The sequence below is a fragment of the Pseudopodoces humilis genome, chromosome 3, assembly GCF_049639895.1.
Source record: "Pseudopodoces humilis isolate 2021_Gansu_Grassland_sample_001 chromosome 3, ASM4963989v1, whole genome shotgun sequence".
NCBI classification, from domain to species: Eukaryota; Metazoa; Chordata; class Aves; order Passeriformes; family Paridae; genus Pseudopodoces; species Pseudopodoces humilis.
In genome coordinates, this window is record NC_142202.1 from 74,969,383 (window position 1) to 74,992,475 (window position 23,093).

The following is a 23,093-nucleotide window of genomic DNA, read 5'->3' on the forward strand; positions in this document are numbered from 1 at the left end:
TAAACTGAAAGAATAAATAAATAAATATTGACATTGTTCTACACCTGTTTAGCCTCTGGAGACCAGTGATTTGTGGGACCATATGTTGGACAAAATGAGACTGCTCATTGATAATTGTAAATGTGATGACCCCTTGCAAACTGGATATTAAAAATATTAAGTAAATGGCACATTTTAATTATACAGTAAAGAGGCTGATCTCCAGCATTAAAAGACTGCAGCTGTCGGGAAGAATTGATCATATGACAGAAGGTAACATTTATTTGGTAGTAGACCTTGGTAAATGACATCCCAAACAATCTTTAGATTCTCAGACAAACACATTCAGTTCAGACTTGAATTTAACCATGAGGCTTCATTTTCTTTGCCTTTCAGCTGAGACAATTTTTATCTGTTCCTCATATCCTATAGGGCTTGTTTGTTTCTTATTTTTGTTTTAATCTGTTTTGAAGTATTTAAATTTCAAATGAAGTATTATTAAATGAGAAACTGTAAACGATGGAGTTCAGAATTGGAAGTCAACACATTTGTTATTCTTTTTGCCAAAGGTATTGAGTAAGTTGCATAATTAGCACAGTATTGTATCATCTTTGTCAACATAAACAGAGCTTTTTTATTGTCTTTGAAAGCGCCACTGGTGAACAACTGACTGTGCAGAATCCAAAGAGCAGCAGCCCAGGAAGAACTGAGAGCATCCACAATGCCTGACGAAGTTGCATAAGGAAATGAAGAAGACACATAGCTAGTAGTCACCAGCAGAAATGCACAACGCTCTCACGTATCTGCTTCCACGTCTGAGGCCGAGGAGAGAAACCACACACAGGCTTTGTAACTTCCTGCCTGCCTGCTGTGATCCGACTTTAAGACAAATGTGTGATGGTAAAGCAGCAGCCCAAGTGGATTGATTCTTCTCACTGACCCAGAGAAACCCTTCTGTACACAGGGTTTGACGTTTTCCCCCTCCACTTTCGATTCTGTGAAGCGCAAGGAATGCGTCACATTGTGCCGATCCTGTGGTGAGGCACTTGCAGAGTCTGAAGGTTGGGGCATGTGAAATAAGGAGCTGGAAGAAAGCAGGCTGCTATTCCATTGGAAGCGAAGGGGAGTGTAGGCCCATAGAATACCTCTTCCTTCCCCTCCTTGCTAACATCCAGCACCTGCATAGCAAAGCATACAAAATATTTTTGGGATCACAGAAGAAAGCTGAAACAAATTTGCTGGCACCCACCTCATGTATTTGCTATTAATCCCAGCAGAAAGGTAGTTTCAGGTAATTTTTAGATTATTTATGGATCTGCTGATCCATTTGCTGTTTTCATCATCCAGCCCAAAACCTGAGTGCTCAGGCACTCAGGAGCAAACAATGACACTGGATCCTGCTTCCCAGCAGGAGAATGTGCAGCCGTACAAGTGGGTTACTCTGCACAGAAGGGCTCCTGTTAGCACAGAGCACAAATCGTTTGTCAGCTCCAAGGTTAGGAGGCACAGAAGCTCTACAGAAGATGGGACTGTCAAATAAATGACTGATTTAAAGTAAGTAAAGGTATTTGAAAAAAGTGGAATTTTTCTTCCAAAGGAGAGAGCAACCCCGTTTTCCTCTACTGGAAGATAAAAGGGCTAGTTTTGCTGGTTAAAGCCAGGCACACTGCCAACAGCTGAGGAGGGACAGCACACACAGCTCTGCCAAATCACTCATTATATTTCTTTTCCCTTTTATGTGGGGACTGTGTCAGGCAGGCTGCCAGTTCACGACCAGTCTGGGGATATGGACAAATGTCCATTTAAGAAAGCAAGATCCCAGGATTATTTCTGCTTGTCACTAAGCCGTATTTAAACCCAGGTGCAATAGTGCAAAGTACCTGTTGACTATAAATGAGCCCACCAGTGGAGCACAGCTGCTACCTCTATATTGTGCTATTACTCCATCTAAGCATTATATGTCAGCTATATCCAAGCCAGCCTGAATAACTTTCTCCAATAAATTTTTGGTATGGTATCCAACAACTTGCTAAAACACAATTATACTAATGACCAGAACATGTTTTTAACTATTTATCTTGCATTATCTTAATCTTTACAAATTCATGCTACTAAGTGTTTAATATAAGACCAGCAGCTTGGCAACCTGATATGCTCCCTTCTTATGCTATGCCTAACTTCTTGTCTTATGGGACAGTTTGGAGGTGAAATTCTAAAATCCAAAAAGTTGGAAGCTAATAAAAATGTTGTTTATCAGCAGAAGTGCAGAAACTGAGGTATAAACAAGAGTTTCTGTCTTTAACTGCCCAGCTAGTCACAAAGCAGAGGCAGTGATGCAGAACTACTTCACTCAGAGACATGCAGAAAGATAAGAATTCCTAATTTCTGTACCAAAATACCTGAAAGTCATGGATTTGTGGGTGAGCTGCTTTTATAAAAGATGGGAGAGCACAAGAGTTTGCTGGACAACCTACTGCCTAGAGCAGGGATCAAAAAACTTCCACTGAAGCTTTAAAGTAGTAAGCAGTAGGGCAGGTTGCAGGCTGGCTGCACTTGGTCAATGAACAACTCATTAACTCTGGCTGTCCTTCAGAAACACAACTTGGAATGAAAAGAAAAATCCCAATATGGGCTGAAAATTCTTAGCCCCATCATCCATTTCTGCAACCCTTGAATTCTGAACTTGATTGTGTAACCTGTGAATATATACACATTATTTTATCCAAACCTTGCCAAAGGAAAGACAATTCAAGCCTGGTTTACTGGAATATCTTAGAGGAATTGCATCTACTGGCTCATCTGGAAATACTTTTAATATCTACAGTATTTCCTCTCTGTTTATGCAGGTTCAGTGGCTGCATAAGAAATATCCTTAATCTCTCCACTTCACATGTACTTTCCTTTTTTAATAAAATCTATGCAAAACTTATACTTGCAAAATTACTGGAAAAGACTTTAAAAAGAAACCTAAATCGCTCACCTGGATACATGCCAAAGGCTCATTTGTCCAAATTGAATAGCCACCAACTAAATATATTCTACCATTGTGGACAGCAACTCCAGACTCATTTTGACCTAAAGCAAAGAAGGAAATAGAAACCACTTTCAGTGTTTAATTAACCCTTTTAACACCAAGTGCTGGATTTCTGTAATGGGATGCAAACACTCCTGGCAGTAACTTGACTGTTTCAGAATTCCCAATACGTTGGAGTGAAGGTGAGGCATGGGGGCGGTTCCTTGCTCTCTGCAGGAGCCCTGCCTGGTGCTGCCCAGATGAGCATTAATGTGGCTGTACAGGAGACCATCTGCTCCCTCCTCACGTGTGTCACAGGTGACAGGCACGGTCCCCACCTGCCCCTCAGCCTCCATCAGACATGAACAAACAAACAGTCACAGAGGCTGAGAGCACCGAGTGCCCCTCACGTGCTGCCCACACCTGTTCAGCCCCGCTCCTCCTCCAGGTACAAGTATGGTGAAAATCACAGGAGCTGCTGCACAAGTTCATCCCCATAGCAACTGTCTCCCAACAAGTCTGGAAGTTTTGAAGGAGAAACGGTCTTAAAAAAATCTGCACTACACAATTCACCAGGCACATTTACTGCCAGTTGTACTGACAGAAAGAAAGGCTTAGCCAGCTTCTTGAGGCACTGGCTCTGGAAGGAACCTGGATGCAGGGGAGGGAAGGCTGCCTCACAGCACTTAGTGACACAGGGTCAGCTCCAGAATGAGGAGGGTGCCTGCAGTCCCAGGGTTTTGCAGTAGCAAATCAGATGACATCCTTCTCAAAGGCTGTTGGTTCCTCCACATAATAAAGTAATTAAGTAGTAAGCAAAAGACACATGAAAACCTAGCTCTATTTGACCATGTGTAATTCCTTTTCAATCTATGCCTCTCTCTCTAGTGTCCATCAAGTACTCTGATGGCCTGACTTGGAAACCAAGCAAGCCTACTGTTGTACACTAAGAATGTGTCACATGCCTGTCTGGAAGCATGGCCAGCAGGTTCAGGGAAGTGATTTCTGCCCCTCTGCTCCACTCTGGCAAGACCCCACCTGGAGTGCTGTGTCCAGCTCCGGGGACCTCACTACAGGAAGGACAATGACCTGTTGGAGCAAGTACAGAGGAGGCCACCAAGTTGATTACAAAGATGGAGCACCTCTCCTAGGATGAAAGGCTGAGAGAATTGGGGTCTTTTCAGCCTGAAGAAGAGAATGTTTCAGTGTGACCTAATTGTAGCCTTCCACTAGCAGCACAGAGCCTATAGAAAGCTGAAGAGGGACTTTTTAAAAGGGCATATAGTGACAGTACAAGAGGGATTGGCTTCAAGCTGGAAGTGAGAAGGTTTAGATTAGTTATTAGGAAGAAAGTCTTTGCTGTGAGGGTGGTGAGGCTTCCCAGGGAAGTTGTGGATGTCCAATCCCAGGAAGTGCTCAAGTTTAGATGGGGCTTTGGGCAACCTGGGTCTAGTGGGAGGTGTCTCTGCCCGTGGCAGGGGGTTGGAACTAGATGATCTTTAAGGTGCCTTCCAACCCAAATCATTCTCTGATTCTATGTCTCTCCCTGGGATTCAAGGGGATACTACATCTGGGAATTGTATCAGGTGAAGGTGAACTTTGGTGGACTGGGTGGCAGGGACAGTGAGCTGCAGTGCTTTGCAAGTTCCAGCTGTAACAGTGCTTCCTAATAAGTCAAGAAGAACTTTACAGGTCCTGTAGTTAACTAAGTGCTCAATTCATTTATGACTTGATGGAATTCCAACAAGGACATGTCCTTTTGCACAATTTATTAAGAAGATACTGTTTAGAAATAAGCAAGAGTTAACATATTTCAGTGAAAGCTTTGCCCTATAATGCCAGCAGAAACCACTACAAAATGATGTTACGTGGTAAAGAAAGATTAGTCTCTTGTACACTCAACACAGGGAGCTAAACCAATACCACAGGCAAGCTTTTGGTGAATTAAAAAACAGTATTGGTAATATTATGACAAATTATTTTGACTGCTTAATTAAATGAAATTTATCTGCACATTCTTCAAAATTTAATGTACAATTTGCTAAAACAAAGGTTTTGTAGACCACTGAATTCCAGAACTGTAAAAAAAAAAAAAAAGAAAAATGTCTTCTTGGCTTCCGTGATAGATTGGAAGCATTTGTAGCAAAGTCAAGGGGTTCGACATACTAAAGGCATCTAAAGGGAAAAGATGTTTCAGTTCAGCAGTAGTGAGTTTTGTACAACGCTCACCTGTCAGCATGTTGAAGCTGCAACGAGTCCACTGGTCGGCATCTATGCTGTAGGAGTCTATGTGCCGGACCAGGATCCGATCGTTGTTGTAGTCGAGGTCGTTCCCACCTAACACGTACAGCTTCCTTTGGACAGCAGCCATGGAGTGATACACTCTCCTCTGCAGCATCGGGCTACGGCTTAACCACTTATTCTGGAAAGAGAGAGAGCTTGTCTAAGCACTGCTCAAAGACACACCTATAGTGGCAGTGCAGTGAACAGTAGCACGGTACTGGTTTCTTCTTGCCCCTGGTCAGGAATCACAAGTGCATATACTGGTTCTGTTCATACGCTAGACATATGTGTTGGTTGTAACACTGAATAAGGATAGTGGACTTTCAACACATGATTTACAGTTCTCACGTTGAAGTTCATTCATTTAATGGCATTTATTGCTCTATTTTTTTTTTGTCTAGCTCATCAGGTTTCAAAGGTCTTTTTTTTTTCTTTATAACTCAGTAGCAAATTCTCCTTAAACCAGACTATTAAATGTCTCCTTTGTATACAGTGCTAAAATTATCTGTACCAATGAGCTCTGTTATGAGAGAAGAGAGATTCTTCTGCCTTTCATTATTCAGAAGCTTATTTGATCTTATCCTTGGGGAATAAAGCAACAGGAAAAATAATTTCCTAAAGAATCTTCTCAAATGATTCATTTGGTTTAATGTCAACCCTTTATTTGTGGAAACTTACAAAGTTATAACCTTTTGCATATTTTTTTCTTACTCATTAACGATATTCAAGAATTTTACCTGTTTAGAGGAGAGGCAGGCAGACACGGAAGACAAGGAATTAAAGCAGAGTATTTTATATCTGAGAAAACAATTGCTCCTGCTATGCCTACCAAATCAAGCAATCTGGCAATGGATAAGTTTTATTTAAGTGAAAGAAGTTAAAAATCTGTGAGGAATCTTTTTGTGATACAGGTGCAGCAACTCCAGAGCCCCTAAGCCTTCTGCCTTTTAACCTCCACAATATATAGCTATACATTTCAACGTGTTATAGTTGACTATTAGGCATTAATGTTTGCATTAGTAGTCCAGTCTCTTAACACCAGACTATAGACACCATCTGCTTTGCAAAGCCTGCCTGCATCCCCTGATTATATCTTTAGCTTCCTCCACTGCAGTGCCTGCCAGGTGAGCCTCAAAGCACTGCAAAGGCAGCGAAACAGAGGGGCCTGGCAGGGTCATTTCTAATAAGCCGGTGTGTGAATACTAATCAGTGGTGGGGAAGCAGAGGTCAGCCCAGCCGGCTTGTTGGCAGGTAGCTGTGTGCTCGGTGGCAGATGGCAGGCATTATCGACTCGCCACAAAGGCCTCGCGCAGGAGCAGGCGCTGGGGCTCCGTGATAGAGCTATTGAGATTCCGTGCGAGATGCAAGCAGATGTGATGGTTTCCAGTACCCACCGTAAACAATATGCCAGCAGAATTTTTAAAAAGAGCCTGTGTGTACAAACACGAAGCAGACGTCGTTTGAAGAATGCAAGCGCACAATTCCTCTGTAACTCTTCACGCGCCAGGCCGGGTTCCTGGCCGTCAGCACGGTACACTGAGGCAGCCCCAGCACCGCTATTCTGGGGTGCAACTTTCACACCAGCAAGTGAAGAATCCGAGTGAAAGGTACACAATAGAGAAATGGTATCCAAATACGTGTCCCCCTCACAAGCAAGTAAGATTTCTGCCTGTAATTGCTACTTGGATTTGGGACAGCCAGCATTTGCAGTCAATGATGAAGTTGCACCTCCAAAAGAACAAGGCAGGTGTGTCACCTCCTGCTTTCTGCTTCAGACCCTCTATGTGCTATACTTTAAAAAGTCAGTGGGAACCACACAGAAGTATCTCCTGGCACAATTTTGTTCCAAATACAGCAATCAAAGCCCCTATCCTACAATCAGAAAAGTCAATACTCTTCCACGTGTGTGTAAATCAGGCTATGCAACTCTGATTGCAAGCTTAGGACTTTTAATTCCTAATACAAGCAAGAGGGCACAACCATGCCCTAACCCTCTGAAATGGTTACTGAGCCGTGCTAACCTAATCAAAACACATACATAATGTATGAAATAATCCCTAAAAGATATTTTAGGTGCTTAGGTAATGAAATGATAGGCACCCTTGCAGTCAGCAGAGTAAGTCACAGCAAGGTAGTACAGTTCTCAAAGTATTCAGGAAACAAAAAGGCCCATATATGCAATTCAAAACAGAAATGCCAATGACAAGGAGCGGTTTTGGGGCACTGACTTTAAGTAAAATTGCCCAGGGCTGCTGGATTACAAAAAAAACAAAACAAAACAAAACAAAACAAAAAAAAAAGCAGAAGAAATACTGATAAATACAGGGGATTTAAAGCACATTTCTGTATTTAATCTAAGATGTTTCTAATTCCTACAGGCTTAAAATCATAATAAGATGTCAGGGTCTCCATTACCTATTAAACTCACACATCAGTACAAAGTGAATTTAAAACACCACTAATTCAAATGGTCAGTGCTTTTAGCCTTACAAAATCTTTTTACATATTTGCCAAGAGATCTTTTGAAGCAAAACAAAACATATATAACACAGATACTCACCTGCTTAGGATCATAGACCATGAGTCTATTTTGATATTGTGCAGTATTTGTTACTCCTCCTATAAAAGAGTTTATACAGATTACAATTTTTCATATAAGCAAAGCCAGGACCAAGATCAGGTACAGAGAAATAACCAATTCTAGAGTTCATTTGCAGATAATAATTACATTACATACCACCACTTTTGCTTACATTCCACCGCACTTCTTAATCTGATTAAAGGAAAGGGAAAAAGCTGACCCATTTGTCAAACATACAGAAACAGAGAACAGCATCAATAAACACCCCCCATACCCTTCCTTTGTAGGGCTAATTCTGTGGGCCCAAAATGAGTTAAAAATTAATCTGTTTATACATAACTGTGCATTCAGCCTTCATCAAGACACAAAGACAAACCCCATTCCTGTTCCAAGGAACATTCAGTGTGTGGCATGGTTTAAAAGAGGAGGAGTGGGCTTGCATCAATGAGAAGGAAGAGGTCAGAGAGAAGCTCTGCCTTACCAGAGAGGATACACTACCAATTAGAGAGCCCAGTTCAAGCCTGCACAACTGTGCTTATCTACACATTTGAAAGAAATTCTGTACTTAGTTTGTGTTATAGAGAGAACACCTTGTCATTTAGAGGTAAACTTAGTGGTTCCTCCACAGTGACCAGACTCCCTACCAATAGGGTACCAATACCAATAGTGATCAGCAAAGCATGGTGTAAAGCACCTCAGAAAAGCTTGGAATAGAGTCTGACCCAAGTAGATGCTGCAAACCAGATATTTACCTCAACACATTAAAGAGACGTTTAATGCCCAATCATCCTCGTCTTGTTTTGTTTAAAATGGCAAATTTCACTAAGTGAACATGGAAAACTTCTTCAAACATGTTTTTGAATGTGCTCAAGACTTCTGGGGACATGGTGTCCCTGAAGCACTGCCACAGTTCCCAGTCCCCCCCTGTCACAACACTGGGCCCGTGGGAAGATGGAATCAGAAATAACACCTGCAAGCTGCACCTCACCTTCATCCTGCCACGAGGTCTGGGCAGAACTAGGGCATGGCAGTGGCCACACACCAGTGACACTCACACTGACAGACCAACTATTTATATTACAGTTTTAATGGCACCGACCAATAGTAGTACCACACATACCACAGCAATAAGATGAAGTATTTTTATCTTATTACATTTGATTTTGTTGACACTTCCCTTTCTGTGAGGGCATATCCTGCTTCAGCCAGGACAGCAGCACACTGACTCACATTCCTCCTGGCTAAGCTATGGCCCAGTTGCCAGATTGTTTTTTTCCCTTTTATCCCCAAGCTCTGTGCTGGGGAATCCTTATTTTGGGGAATCCTCCAGCTAGGCTGAGGGCAGCATTTTGGTTCAGAGCCATATTGTGATATTGAAGCAACTCTTCCACCTCCCCCAAGACATTTTAGGCTGCAGGCTGGGACTGGTGTGCATTCAAGTTAAACCAGAAGCTCTACTCCAGATGTGCACCAAACAAGCTCCAGTTCCTAATGGCAGCATAAGGGTGTAAAATAATAACAGGTCTTTTGGCTTTGTACCATCTGAGTGCTGGGAACATTTGAGCCAGAGGACCAGAACAAACCTAGTACAAAGCAAAAAAATGTGAAGGGGTATGGAGTAAATATAGAGAACTTGGTGCCAAGGTTTTACCTGCTGATCTGCTCCTACTGGGCTGAGCTACTTGCTGATAAAGAAGTACCCTCTGATTACTCCAAAAAACTCGAGTGGGGTCAGGAATCGATAGCAGAAACTACAGATGTATCTATTTTTAGGGTCTTTTCTTCAACTGCAGCAGCAAGGACAAATGATGCTGTTACTTGGGTGCGCCCCTGCAAGCACCAGCCTGTACTGGGCACCTACAGAAGGACAGCAGCCCAAACTCCCAGCTCAGAGATGCTCACAGGTTAAGAGATAGCTGGGATGAGATGTAGTCTCTCCAAACTGTTTCCATCACACTACACCACACGCTGCCCATCACAGCCCATGTGAAGTGCACACACACAAGAACAGGCATTGGAAGGCAAAGACTGCTCCTGTGTCTGATCTCACAATCTGTTACTTGTCTCTACACTGTTGTGCAGCCTTCACATTCCTAGTGGTCATCAGCCACACAGACAAAACAATATTTTCTAATATCTGTTTTGTAATTTGATTTTTTTACATACAGTTATTTTCACTCCCAATACAATGTCTAAAATGAGACATCAAAAATTGGAGTTATTTGGATTAATAACTTCAGAATGTTAAACTACAGGAGACATATTTGAAACACAAAGTGCTGGGTGGTACATTTCCATTCTGAAAGGACACCTTAATCGGGGGGGAAAGATGTGAAGGAAGAAGAGAAAGAAGAGTGTTGTTTCCTCTGTGTTTAAAGTAATAAAATAAGCAAATAAGCAAAATTATTTCCTTCTCTTCACAAAGGGCCCCTCACATCAAGTACACAGCTTACATCTCTTCCCCTGCAATATTGCTCATCTCTGGTGTTTTATCATTACATTCCCTTCACATACTGCTCTTCACTTTTAGATTAATCTGCCAAAATGAGATGCTAAGGATTTGCATACAGATTTGACTACACAAAAATAGATCTGGAATTAATAACAGTCTCTATATGTTTTAATTTCTTCTAGACTGGAGTACCCTTGCCTCCAGCAGTATTCTTGGCTTTGAAAGTCATCAAGCTGATTTGTCTGCTCTTAGGTTATGATGCCACATGCTGCTACACTGTCCCCTGCAATCAAAGTGCTCGCAGAGATAGATTCCATGCCTCTCCCTAACAAGTATATTTTATAGATTGGCAGTTTTGATCTCCCCTCCCCAGGGGGATAATCTGCATCTTAACAGGTTTCTATAGATACATCTGTCATTAAATATGCCATCTTATATCTGCATCAATTTTCAAACTCTAGTTCCTTCTAACTTTGAAGTGCTATAGCAAAAGTTTAAATTTTTCTGCCAAAATTCAGATCTAACAAGTCTGCAATGTCCTCTTGAACTATTTTTTTTTTTAAATACTACAGACAGCTGGGAAAGGGTGAAAGAGCAGCAATATGCCTCTTAAAAATAAGAAAAGAAGGGGAAAAAGAGTTTAAATGGTACTAAAAATACATACTTTCTCAGAAAAGCAATGGGGTAATTCTGAGAGAGTTTCTTAAACGTCTCTGTCTTGTTTTCTATGAGGAAAGAAGAGGATAGAGAGGCATCATAACGAGAGAAAGTAGCTAAAAATACAAACTATGCTATTAAATTTGATGTCAAGCAATAACAGCTAATGTGGTAGTAACCCAACAATTAGAAAAAGAGGGGAAAAAAAAAAGTCTGTCTGGTTAAATGACAGAAAATTTACAGTTTGGTCAGCATTTGCTGTTTTTATAAACAGTGATGATTACACCACTTTAACATTTGCAGCTTGCTTTGAGGACTCCAGTTCCTGGGAGGCAAGGAGCACCCTCAGGACAAGACTGTCTTTCTTGCTCTTACAGACAGGAGCACACCCTAATGGAAAGGCCATCACCCAGCCCATGGGCTCACAATGTTTTTACACTGCCACAAACAACTCCCTTGTAGGGTGTAAATGTTGCTTTTTAAGCCTTCCAAGACCTGTAAATTCTCAACTCATGAAACAGTGCCCCTCTACATGGGGCAATTTTGCTCAAGGATTCCATAACACACCTCGCCCATCACTTTCCCACACTTGATAAACATTTTGCGTTATTACAGTCCCCCCCAACACTCCACAAACTGCATTGAGAAACACCTTCAAGACACACTTCTAAAAGGAGAAGGGTAGGAGGCAGTAGATTCAACATTTTCCTAAATGACAACTTATGAGCCACATTTATAACGTGGCCTAGCAAGGCCCCCATATGACTTGAGAAATCAAATCCAATCCAAATCCCCCAGAAAATATCACAACTCTCTCCGCAGTCCGCAAGCGCTAGGCTGTGTGCGGGAATCCGAGTTCACTGGGAGACGTGTAAAACTTCATGTTGGCAAAGAGCTCCCATGTCTGCTCCTTCTAGCAAGCCCAGGGAATATATAGAAACCCACGACATGTAACCTAAGGTGCTCTGCTCTTTTAAAACAGAAATCTCTCCTCTCTTAGGTGTCTGTGTGTTAAACACAAGATAATCCTTCCTCAACATGCAAAGCTACTGCTTTGTACTGCAGCCAGCCCAGGTGCAGTGAGGACAGCTGAGCTGGAGCACGCTCTCCCAAGGCAAGGAATCCCCTGGAAGAGGCCAACAGCAGCTCTTTGACACCAGATCCAATCGAGCCACAAACAAGAGGGGCACAAGCCCCAGTTTTGTTTAAATCATTAAAGCTGGATGTTTACATTCAATCTAAGGAGAATCAATGTCATCAAAGACTGAGAGGTGTGAGATCACTCATTCATATAAAGTAAAAATTAAGTCTGTACATATATGGAACATATTCAGACTAAGACTGGGCCACTAAAGCAATTTTTATGCACTTGTTAACCTCCCATTCCCAGTAAATCTGTACCAGCCACACTGTAAAACTTAATTTGGATAGATTCTGTAAAGTCCTATTATTCTAGATCTATTTTTCATAAAATAATTTTATAGACATTTGCTGATAAAAAAAATATTTACTTCATGAGAGCGCATTGATAGTAAGGTCATACTTTTCATCCCAAATCACTTGCAAACTCCAAATAATTATTCAAGATATGTTATTACCATCATTCCCTTAGTCAAAATCTCTACCATTAGGGAAAAAGACGACAGTTTAAAAACTAAAAGAATTAATCTTGAATTTTGAAAAAAAAGTATTTACTCCCTATATTAAGTACAAAGCAACAGTACAGGGATGCCTTGTTTACCCCCTTCCCCCAAGCTGGCTTTCTATGTGGATGTCAAGATATTATTTTAGCTGACACACTTAAGGTCAGACAACTTGAGCCTCTGCAAAACACCAGTGTAACACTTTGTTTTAAACAACATTTTTCATGTGCTAATCTCTGGAGCACCTAAGGCAAGGGGAAGTGTCATTATCCCAAGATGCCGGTGCAGGAATGGTCCAGAGCTGGAATGCCAGCAGAGGTTCCTTGCCCCTCAATGTCCCCTGGGGCACTAGACCTATACCAGTGGAGGAAGGTTAACGTGGATAGAAAAGGAGGTCTCCAGATTTGCATGTGCACTCCACAGAGGATGCTGGGAAATGGGCATAGTTCAAGTCCTTGCTCTTATGGAAAAATATTTCCCCGCTTTTATAGATAGCGATTGTTAGTCATGTTGAACTCCAAAGTGTTTAGTGTACTTTGTTTTTCTTTCACTGAAATACTTCACTTTTCAAGCACTGTGGCATGCAATTTGTTTGTGAAATTGGTCATGGCATCAGATGTTAACTGGAGCCTGGAAGAATCACCTTTCTATAAAATTTCCAAACCATCTGCCCAATGCAATGCCAGTACAGAGAACTTATTTGTTGTGGTTTAACCCCAGTCAGCAACTCAGCCTCACACAGCCACTCATTCACTCCCCCAGCATGGGATGAGGAAGAGAAGTGGAAAAGTAAAACTGAGAAAATTTGTGTGTTGAGATAAAGAGAGTTTAACAGTTAAAGCAAAAGCCACACACACAAGCAAAGGAAAACATGGAATTAATTCACTGCCCGCTATGAGCAGGCAGGTGTTCAGCCATCTCCAGGAGAGCAGGGATCCATCAAGCATAATGGTGATTTGGGAAGTCAAACATCAGCACTATGAATACCCCCTCATTTCTTCCTTCTTCCCCAGCTTTATATGCTGAGCATGACACCACATGATCTGGAATATCCCTTCAGTCATCAGGGGTCAGCTGTCCTGGCTGTGTCCCCTCCCAGACCCTTGCCCATCCCCAGACTCCTCACTGGTAGGGTGTGGTGAGAAGTAAAAAACACCTTCACTCTGTTGAAGCACTGCTCAGCGATAACAACATCCCTGTGTTACCAGGACTGTTTCCAGCACACATCCAAAACATCGCCCAGGCTAGCTGCTATGAGGAAAATTAGCTCTAGCCTAGTCAAAACTACCAAATTATTTTAATAAATTCTCATGTTTGTTTTTCTTTAAATAAGAAAATAAAATGAGGACTGTGGGGGGAAAACAATAAATAATGACATAAATATGAAAAGATGGAGCTCAGAAAACCCAAGGGCTGAACTCATTTGTGCTGAACAGAGAAACTACTAGTTCCAGTGTGCAAAAGGCTCCCTTTTTTAATCTGCTTCTGTCAGGTTAAAAACCCCAAAGAGAGGATAGCAGCTTAGGAGTCCCTCCGTCACCTGAACACCAGATGAACACCTGTTATTGCCAGTGTGTAAAGTCATACAGCAGTTTGTTCTGTCCGTTTTCCTTACCTGCTGCCTTTGTCATGATTTTACTATCTATTATTTTTGAATCCTTGTCATATTTGTCCCAAAGGAGCAGCAAAGCAAAGCTGAAAATGAATCCAAATAATAACAGAAATCCCTTAAGTCTCCTTAGGTTTTGATCAGCAAAGCCTTTAAGAGGGCACGGGGCGGTAGCAGAGGCACTGAGTAAGTAAACGGTCAGTGTGCAGATCAAGCTTTGATGATGCTCTCCACAAATAGAAGGGCTAGAAACTTATATTATCACTATTTAATTTATTCCCTCACTAAAAAACTGGGCACATTTCCACGGTTTCCCTGCCAGCTGGTAGTAGCAGACTGACTTTGAGAGCTCTTTGCGGATGACCTGTATTTCCCAGAAAAAGCAGCAGGGATACAGCTCAGAAACATTTCTAACTCAGACTAATTTTTTAATTACTTAATTTTAGGCCACATACTTCAAAATTAGGTTCCCTCATGCATTACTAATTACTTTTATGTTAACATTGTATATTCAATAATGAACAGCGGATTTTCCAGCAGTGACTACGATACAATAAAACATTTTTCTGTACTATTCCCCTGCCCCTGAATGTACACATACCACAAGCTACATTCCGGTCCTAAGCTATTAATTAATAATAGAAAGCTAGCTAAAATTATTATATCTCCAGCCACTTTTCTTTTTAAAATAACTCTATTCAATACACAACCAGGTTTCAGTGTGAGAGTACAAAATCCAGATCATATCCACTGAAGCGTAGCACAGAAAGTACGCTCTCGTACTTCATAATAACCTGACATAATTGAACAACTCAAAACTTCGAAACATTTTCTCAGAACCTACCAAAATACAACTAAAAAGCCGTGTCTACCTTATTCCACTGTTAGCAGCATTTTCAAATATAAATGGAACGATACCAAGGAAATATTTGTTGTTGTTTTCCCAGTTTCAAAAAATTCATCCAGTAGGCTTCCACTTACCTCTTCCACTGATTCTACAGCTCTATTAGAGGCATATCCTTGAACACAATATCACACTGCATCATTTTCTAAACACAAGTGGAATTTAAAACACACAGGCATGCATAGATTTCACCTACATAACTAAGCACATGAGTTAAACCTCAGAATAATTTCCCATTTCCTAGGAAATCTGGAAAGATTTAAGTCTTCGACCAGCCCCATGTCTGACTTAAAAATTGCTATCAAATACTTTCTTGAGTTTTGATTGTTTTCTTTTGTTGTATGGAGTATTTTTTTAATGAAATTAAGACAAAAAATATTATTTTTCTCACTTACTGGAGGAAAGATCATACTGATGGACTTCTCGTGCACATTCAATGATTTTATGTGAGAATGCTTAACACCGTTTTTTAAAAGGTCCTATTCTTCACAAATACTGACAAATATAAACCATAAAACAGGAAAAAAAAAAAAACAACAAACCAGCAATCAAGACTCTGCAGTAGTAACATCCGTGTATTTGAAGTGTCCACTGCAGACACACATGCCTCTCGGCTAATAAAATAGGAAAAGCAGTGAATAAATAGGATAATGCTCTGAATATACACAGCTGGTAGTCTAACACAGAAATCCCATTCCTGTACTGTACCTGGGTCTCACCTCAAGATTCACACATCACAAACTCCACAAGACTCCCTAAACAATGGTCACTAAAGAAAATGACCCAAAGTACCAGTCAGGGATCTCAGTGTTGTTCTGTGTTCTGTCCTGCTTTTAATTCCAGTGTCATCATTCATGACTTTAGCATATATATATATTAAAATAGATACCTGCTAATTCCCCTGCCAATGCTTGGGACTCCATTCCCATGAGGCGCCCAATCCATAGGGACAGAAAGGTACATCCACTAGCCTAAATGACACACTTTGAGAAGCACAGCAAAGGCCTAAGAAGCTAACTTAATCTTCCATTCATATTCCATCTTTTCACCAGAGGCATTCCAGACCATATTAAAATCCCCAGAGGGTATCTACGGTGAAGATGCCAATCACTGAACATTTACCTCAAGGGCTGGCCTCATTTACTCATTAGCTTCCTTAATAAATATTATAACTACATAACCTTCCGTGGCACACTTCTTAGTAAAGGGGAAATTTTTTCTGTCAAATCTTCTGTAGACAGCATCGGCTGTATTCCAAAATAACTAATACCCACTACAAAGACTGAGGAAACTAAGTCCTCCCACCTCCATCAATGGAACATAACAACTAAAGACTCAGCTGCAAATGACAAGTTATTCTAGGATTATAGGGTTTATACATTCATCTATCTGTGCTGTAAAGTTATGATTACATCCAGCCTTATACATTTGCTATGGACAGAGCTATGGATCATTTATAAAAACAGTCATCTTGGAGTGCAAGTGGGAGCAAATCATATATCTGTATTCAAGCCCTGGAACAACACAAGCTAACAACCACTTAATTTTCCATTTCTTCATCAGGAATAAGTGAGTCATGGAATCATAGAATACTCTTGAGTTGGAAGGGACCCACAAGGATCATCAAAGTCCAACTCCAGGCTCTGCACAGGCTCGGGAAACACACCATGTGCCTGAAAGCATTGTCCAAATGCTTCGCAAACTCTGTCAGGCTGGTGTTATGACCACATCCCTGGGAAGCCTGTTCCAGTGCCCAATCAACCTCTGGGTAAACCTTTTCCTGATATCCAACCTAAACCTCCCCTGACACAACTTCAGGCCATTCCCTCGGGTCCTGTTAATGTCAAAAGTACCAGGTCATATTACAGAAACAATGTCTTCTTTTTGTTTGTTTTTAGGAAGCACACAGAATTTATCATTGGAAATTTGTCCAGAAGTGCATTATCATTCCAGTTCACTGTGATTTATGAATGGCAACTGGAGATAGCACATATGATATCAGCAGCTCTGAAACACCAACTGTAATGTGTAAGATACATTACGCTCCTATACTTCTAATGAAGCGTCAGTTCTTTGTCCTCTCTGAAGAGAAAAGTTATCATGACATATAAACCAAAGATTTACTACTTTAATTTAAGACAGTATTTTGGTATTTTGTTAGTACCTCAAACTGTGTGAAACGTTTTCTACCTGATATCCAAAGAAGACCATCCACCACATATCCCGCATGGCATGAGAGCGACCGATCAAAGGACTGTACAAAGGTCCACTTGTTCTTCTTGGGGCAGTAGCGTTCAACTGTGGGCAACACTTGACGCAATTCGTTTCTGCCCCCTACGGCATAGAGGTACTCGTCCACGGCTCCCAGCACAAAGTGTTCCCGGCAGTTCTTCATCGGAGCTATCTCCGCCCAGGAGTTAGTGCGGGGATCATATCGACAGACAGTCCTCACGGCACACGTGCGCCCTGTGGAGTGCTCTACCTCTCCACCAGCTACAAAAAGAAAGTCTCCCATGACAGCAACGCAGTGGTGGCTCCTCCCCACAGGCATAGGCGCCAGCTCACTCCAGTTAGCGATCCCCGCGATATGAACGTTCTCTTGGTCTACTGGATTGAAGTATCGCAATTCCTTCACTTTACAGACTTCTCGTTTTTTCCCACCAATAATATAAAGAGTGTCTGACTGGAAGCGAGGCTTTGTCCTTGCAGTTTGCCAAACCGGCTGTGCATAGACGCTCTGGTGGTAAGCCAAGGCCTCATTAATGAGCGCTGTCGCAGTTTCACTGGCTTGGACAAGAGGATGAGTAAGAGCTACAGTATGCAGTGTATCCACATCCATAAGGCCAAAGCGGACGTACTGGAGAAGTTCATCCAGATACTGGTAGCGGCAGTTGTGTTCCAACCACCTCACAGCCAGCTAAAAGTGAGGGGAAGGAAGGGGAAAACAAGACGTGTTAGTTGCATACAATTCTGTCAAAATATGGTCTTTTTCCAAGAGCAGATATATGGATATATATGGATATCCTCAGTCATGGATCTATGCATCTAAAAAGCAGCTGTGAAAGCCTATTAGTCCACATAAAAAGATACAGTGGATATACAAAAGCATTGTATTGCACCAGCTCCTCTAAACAATTTCCACAGCATTATCAGCTGCTATGCAATACTCTCATTATTCAATCTGTTAGTGTTGCTGGAGACCTGAATCAAGCTGCTGGAAAAATAATATACACACAAGGGCTTAGGGATCACTGGAGACCACAGGTACAATAGAAAAAAGACTAATGTCAGAAGATTACAAAGAAAAGTCTCTTCTGTCCTCCATATTTCATCCTATTTATTACAAAATATTGAAGAAATAGAACACATTACATACTGAATCCTTCAATTTTTTTTCTTCTTCATTTACTGTATTTGTAAAGTGTAGAAAGGTGTATGGGGACAAAAAAAAAAAGAGAAGAGAGAAGCCCAGAAGATGCACTGCTAAATTGGGACAGACAGAAAGCAACAATTCAACAGTTGTAGCTAATATCAACTTTCAAAATTACACATAGCATTCAAATCACATAAAGCTTATTAAATTCAACTGGTCCTAAAAAGAAGTTAGGAACAGCCTAAACCTTTTCAAGAATTGCTGTCTAATTTATTCTTGAAAACATCCTGTAATGAAAATACCAAAACTTCCTCAGAAAAACCATTCCCATGCTCTGATACCCTCTCAGATAGATTTTCCTCTTATATATGCAGAAGCTTTAAACCCTTAAACTCATGGCTCCATTTTCCACCTTTAGGTTTATATTCCAGAGCAACCCTTGAAAATGATTAATCCATACAGGATGAAAAGGATTTTGTTACTTTCTTTTTCTTCTCCACCTCAGATGCATTTCAATATTGGTGTGAGTTTCCTCTTCAGTGAACAAAAAAGGTATTTTAATGCATCTTAGGTCATATTTTCTAAATCTCTGTTGCTTGTCTCACAGTTCTCTGTTATTGAAATCTTTAATGTTTGCTGTTGAAAACTGGACATAATCTTCCTCTAAAGGCTGTAGTAGTAGTGGATAGGTTAGAAGAATCTCTCTGATTGTAACAATCTATACCATTCTTGCTTGTACATCACCACATAAGACTATCAGTGAACTATGATGTTGCTGATCCATATTTAAGCTTATGACTGAATACTATTCTCACTTTTTTTTTCTTTTTCTTCCTTTTTTTTTTTTTTTGGTGGTTGGTTTTTGTTTGTTTGTTTAGGGTTTTTTTTCTGCAGATCTTCCACAGTGTCATGCTATTTCTGTCATTACCAAACTGTACTATTACTTTAGGCCACTGCTGTAGTCAAGATCATTTTCAATCCAAACTTTCAAAAGTGCTACAAAAACCATTTCACTTTCTGATTTTCTGAAAACATAAATCCCTTATTATTCTTTAATCCAAGTTACTATCAAAAACATTGACTAGTTCTGGATAAGGACTAACTCTACGTGGTACTTCAAATAATTTTAACACAGAACTCATGGAGTGAGTGTTTCTAAGAAGCTGAGTGATAAAAAAATTTCAGCAAAATCTTATGGCCCTGTACTGTTGTTGGGAATGTCACATAAAGGAGCTGAAAATAAAGGCTGCTGTTATTCATGGCTTTTGTATATGATGTATTAAATTTATTACTGTTTCTGTATTCCGCCACAGAGGGAAGATGACAAACCAAAACAACCTTTTTGTTAAGATTAATTTGAAACACTTTTTCCTCACTGTGAACCCCTGTGAAACAAAGAATCAATGAAGGGCATAAAAAATGCAACACTAGTTCAGTCAGTTAAATGGTGCATTGAGTTTCAAATGCATACATTAGCTATATGTATTTTGACTTGCTAGTAAAAGAGACAATAATTAAATGCATTTGAAAATATTTTTGGACTTGAAATCATTGAGCATTATAGTCAGGTGTCCCAAGTCCACCAAACCCATGTGTCAGGTGTCTCTTTCTGAGTTTTATCAGGCAACTTCCTATTCCATGTCTTTAGCCATGTGAATGATTCCTGAAAGGCACTTAGCTCTCATCATTCAGGAACTTGAAATTCAAGAAAAATTCAGGCTATCTTCAGCATACATCAACTAAATGATATGTGGGTTACTATACTGAGATAGAAGAATGTACAAAAACTGAGTCTTTGTCTGTCAGCTCTTCCATCCAACAGACTGGTTACTTCTGGAACTATAAGTTCATGCCTTTGCTCACATCTAAAATGGCATCACAGAGGTATCACTTGGGCTGAAAAGACATACATTACAGACTCTGTAAAAAAGACAGGAGCTAATGTAAACCAGGACTTGGTAAACACGAGTCTTCTCAAGGAAGTTTGATATTAATGCCATAATAATATCTTAGAACTTCATCCATCTGCTTTCCTTTATTGTTCTGCCTTTCATCCCCCAATAAATACTGTATAAACATATGAGCAACACCACATACATTTGTAACTTCAAAGAAATAGTGCCTGCATTAATTTCTGGATATGGGATGTGTGATGATCTGCACAGAAGGCATGGATATCTCTGTTACAATATATTTTCCCTGCTGTGGGAAGTTTGACATATGCAACTTGGTTCATACTGAGTTAGGTCTCTACTGAGAATAGTCCTAAAATTGTAAAAAAATGTTTCACTGAAACCAGTAATGTTTAATTTTTCTCTAAACACTATGGTGAAAGTGATATAAAGATTCTGTTGGCATTCATATGGGATGTACCATCTATTCTGAGTCTTGAGCCTAAACCTTCTCTATCCATTCCACACTATTTTATCCTCACTCACCTGTCCTGCATCTTATTTTATGAAAACTTTTGAACCTTTCCAAATTAAGTTTATTGCAGCTTGCATGGGATTCTCTACATGCTGCACCTCAAGGTGCCTCTGGCCTACGTTACTTCCACCCTTCCCCTCTGACAAGCAGCTGCAGCAGCAATGGGAAGGGCAGCATGAATCGCAGGCTGTCTCTTGTGTAGGTTCCTACTGGCCCTTACCACTGTCTAAGGCCAGTTTGCAGTGGCTGACTTCATTTTATCCTTCAGCCAGTTTAGAAAGCAGGGCAAAGAACCCTGCACACCACCTGGTCTCTGTAGGCATTTGACAGAATTCAGAGAAGCTTCACTGAGTCTTAGGGAAGCAACAGAGGTCTGTGAATCACCATGTGTTTAGAAGCTCCTGTCCAAATCAACTCATTTTGATTTTGAACACAATCTGACTACAGTGCCCTGTGTGACACACACCTGATCTGTGACACTCCAAGGCAGAGAAAAGACCTTAAGAGCTAAAAGCTATGTTATCGCCTTGTCTTGCTATTTGTGACAATAACTTAAATTTTTTTAAATTCATTTTGGGTCACTACTTAAAAATAAGCACCAGGAATTTAACTTACAAAGGTAGGTATCTATATCTACATTTAGAGAATACAGGACAAACTCCTAAATTGTGACATAAGGCTATGGAACAGGTCATCTGGTTTCAGGAACACTCACCAACTGAGCCTTAGACTTCTACACTGGTTTTGCAGCACATTGTTAGCATGTTCTCAAGCAGAACATGATGTCTCACATTACGAAGGCATGGAAGAAAACTGGGTGTGGGTAAACATTGTTGGAGGGCTGAAAAAGTTCAAAAGAAAGAAAACTGAATCCCCAAACAAGTCTTTCAGTTGTAGCAGAAGTAGTCACTGGTGGACTGTAATACAGTTCTAACCTTCCCTCAGTGCAAAGGAGGCAAATATAACTCTCATTAACATATGGCAGACACAAACTTCCATGTACAAGACCAGCACACATCTGTATATTTATCAACACAATTTCTAATAACTTTATTCAGGTTTTGTTTAATCTAGACCCAAAAATTGGTGCCTACATAAAAACTCTAGACTATCCCATCTATACACTGATTATAGTGCCTATGTTTTTACCTCTCTGGCAGTAACAATTAGCAACTATAATGAGTATTGGCAAAATAAACTCAAAGCCATTATAGACTTTATGATGCTGCAAGAAAAGACATTCTGTCTTCTCTAAGGAAATACCAATAGCACTTGAAATTACAACTGTGTTTAAAATGCTAACAAGCAAGCAAGCAAAAAAAAAAAAAAAAAAGACAATCCACAGTTTTAAGGTTTAAAATATTTGTATCAGTGCTAAATAATTTACAAAAATAAGGAAAGACTCCTACTCCTACTGCCATATAGGCAAATTCTGTTTAAACTGCTAGAAGCTTCTTTTCTATTAATTTTAATGTATGAATGTGTGAGTAAAGGAAGCTACAGCCTAGTGCCTATATCAACTTTAATAAATAATATATTTTGCCATATTCATCTTCTAAACTAAGTAAATGACAAAAGTAGACCCTCAGAAGGACAGGATTTTCAAACCAGATTAATTCTCTTATTCTAATGCCTTAACCCAAAGGATTTTTCTTCTCCAAGGTTACATTATGTGATTTAGCAATGGAATGCATTCTCAAAACAGCAGAAAAGAGATGGAAAAATATGTTGTGGCACAGTTGGAGCACACATCAAAGTACATCTGCATGTTGGATAGCAAATTCATTGTTTTTCCAACACCTGCTCCTGCTTCCAGCACAGTGCTTGAACAGTCCAAGTCACACAGGCTTGGAGCACAGTCCTTCCCTCCCTGCTGTTAATGGTGTACACACCACACACATCCCACAGCCAGAGAGGCCACAGAGGCAGAGGAGGTTAAAGCTGAACTAGGAATTTCTGTTGAATTACTAGGAATTACTGTTGAAGATAACCCTGCAAGAGGTAGCTGCCTGGTCCTCTGGGCTGCCAGCTATCCCAGAGAGCAAGAGAGCGCGTCACGCCTGTGCCTTGCCTGTTCAGCATCCCCCTGCAGTCCTTCTCAAGCCACTCTGCTGGGAAACATGCCAGACCTTCACTTGACATCACACCAAGTTTTCCTAATCAGAAAAGCCA

The 23,093-nt window shown here is 40.6% G+C and overlaps 1 protein-coding gene across 1 annotated transcript in view; it reads right to left on the reverse strand.

Annotated features, from left to right (window-relative positions):
• Positions 1–234: 234 nt before the first annotated feature.
• The window catches only part of KLHL32 (kelch like family member 32), a 121,082-nt gene continuing 98,223 nt past the window's right edge, over positions 235–23,093 (reverse strand). The window contains exons 7-11 of the mRNA XM_005518222.2: positions 17,312–18,038; positions 7,836–7,894; positions 5,222–5,414; positions 2,960–3,054; positions 235–1,157 (exon numbers count right to left, since the gene is read on the reverse strand). Coding sequence (XP_005518279.1) covers positions 996–1,157; positions 2,960–3,054; positions 5,222–5,414; positions 7,836–7,894; positions 17,312–18,038 — 1,236 coding nt within the window. The 3' untranslated portion in view covers positions 235–995. The remainder of the gene's footprint in view (positions 1,158–2,959; positions 3,055–5,221; positions 5,415–7,835; positions 7,895–17,311; positions 18,039–23,093) is intronic.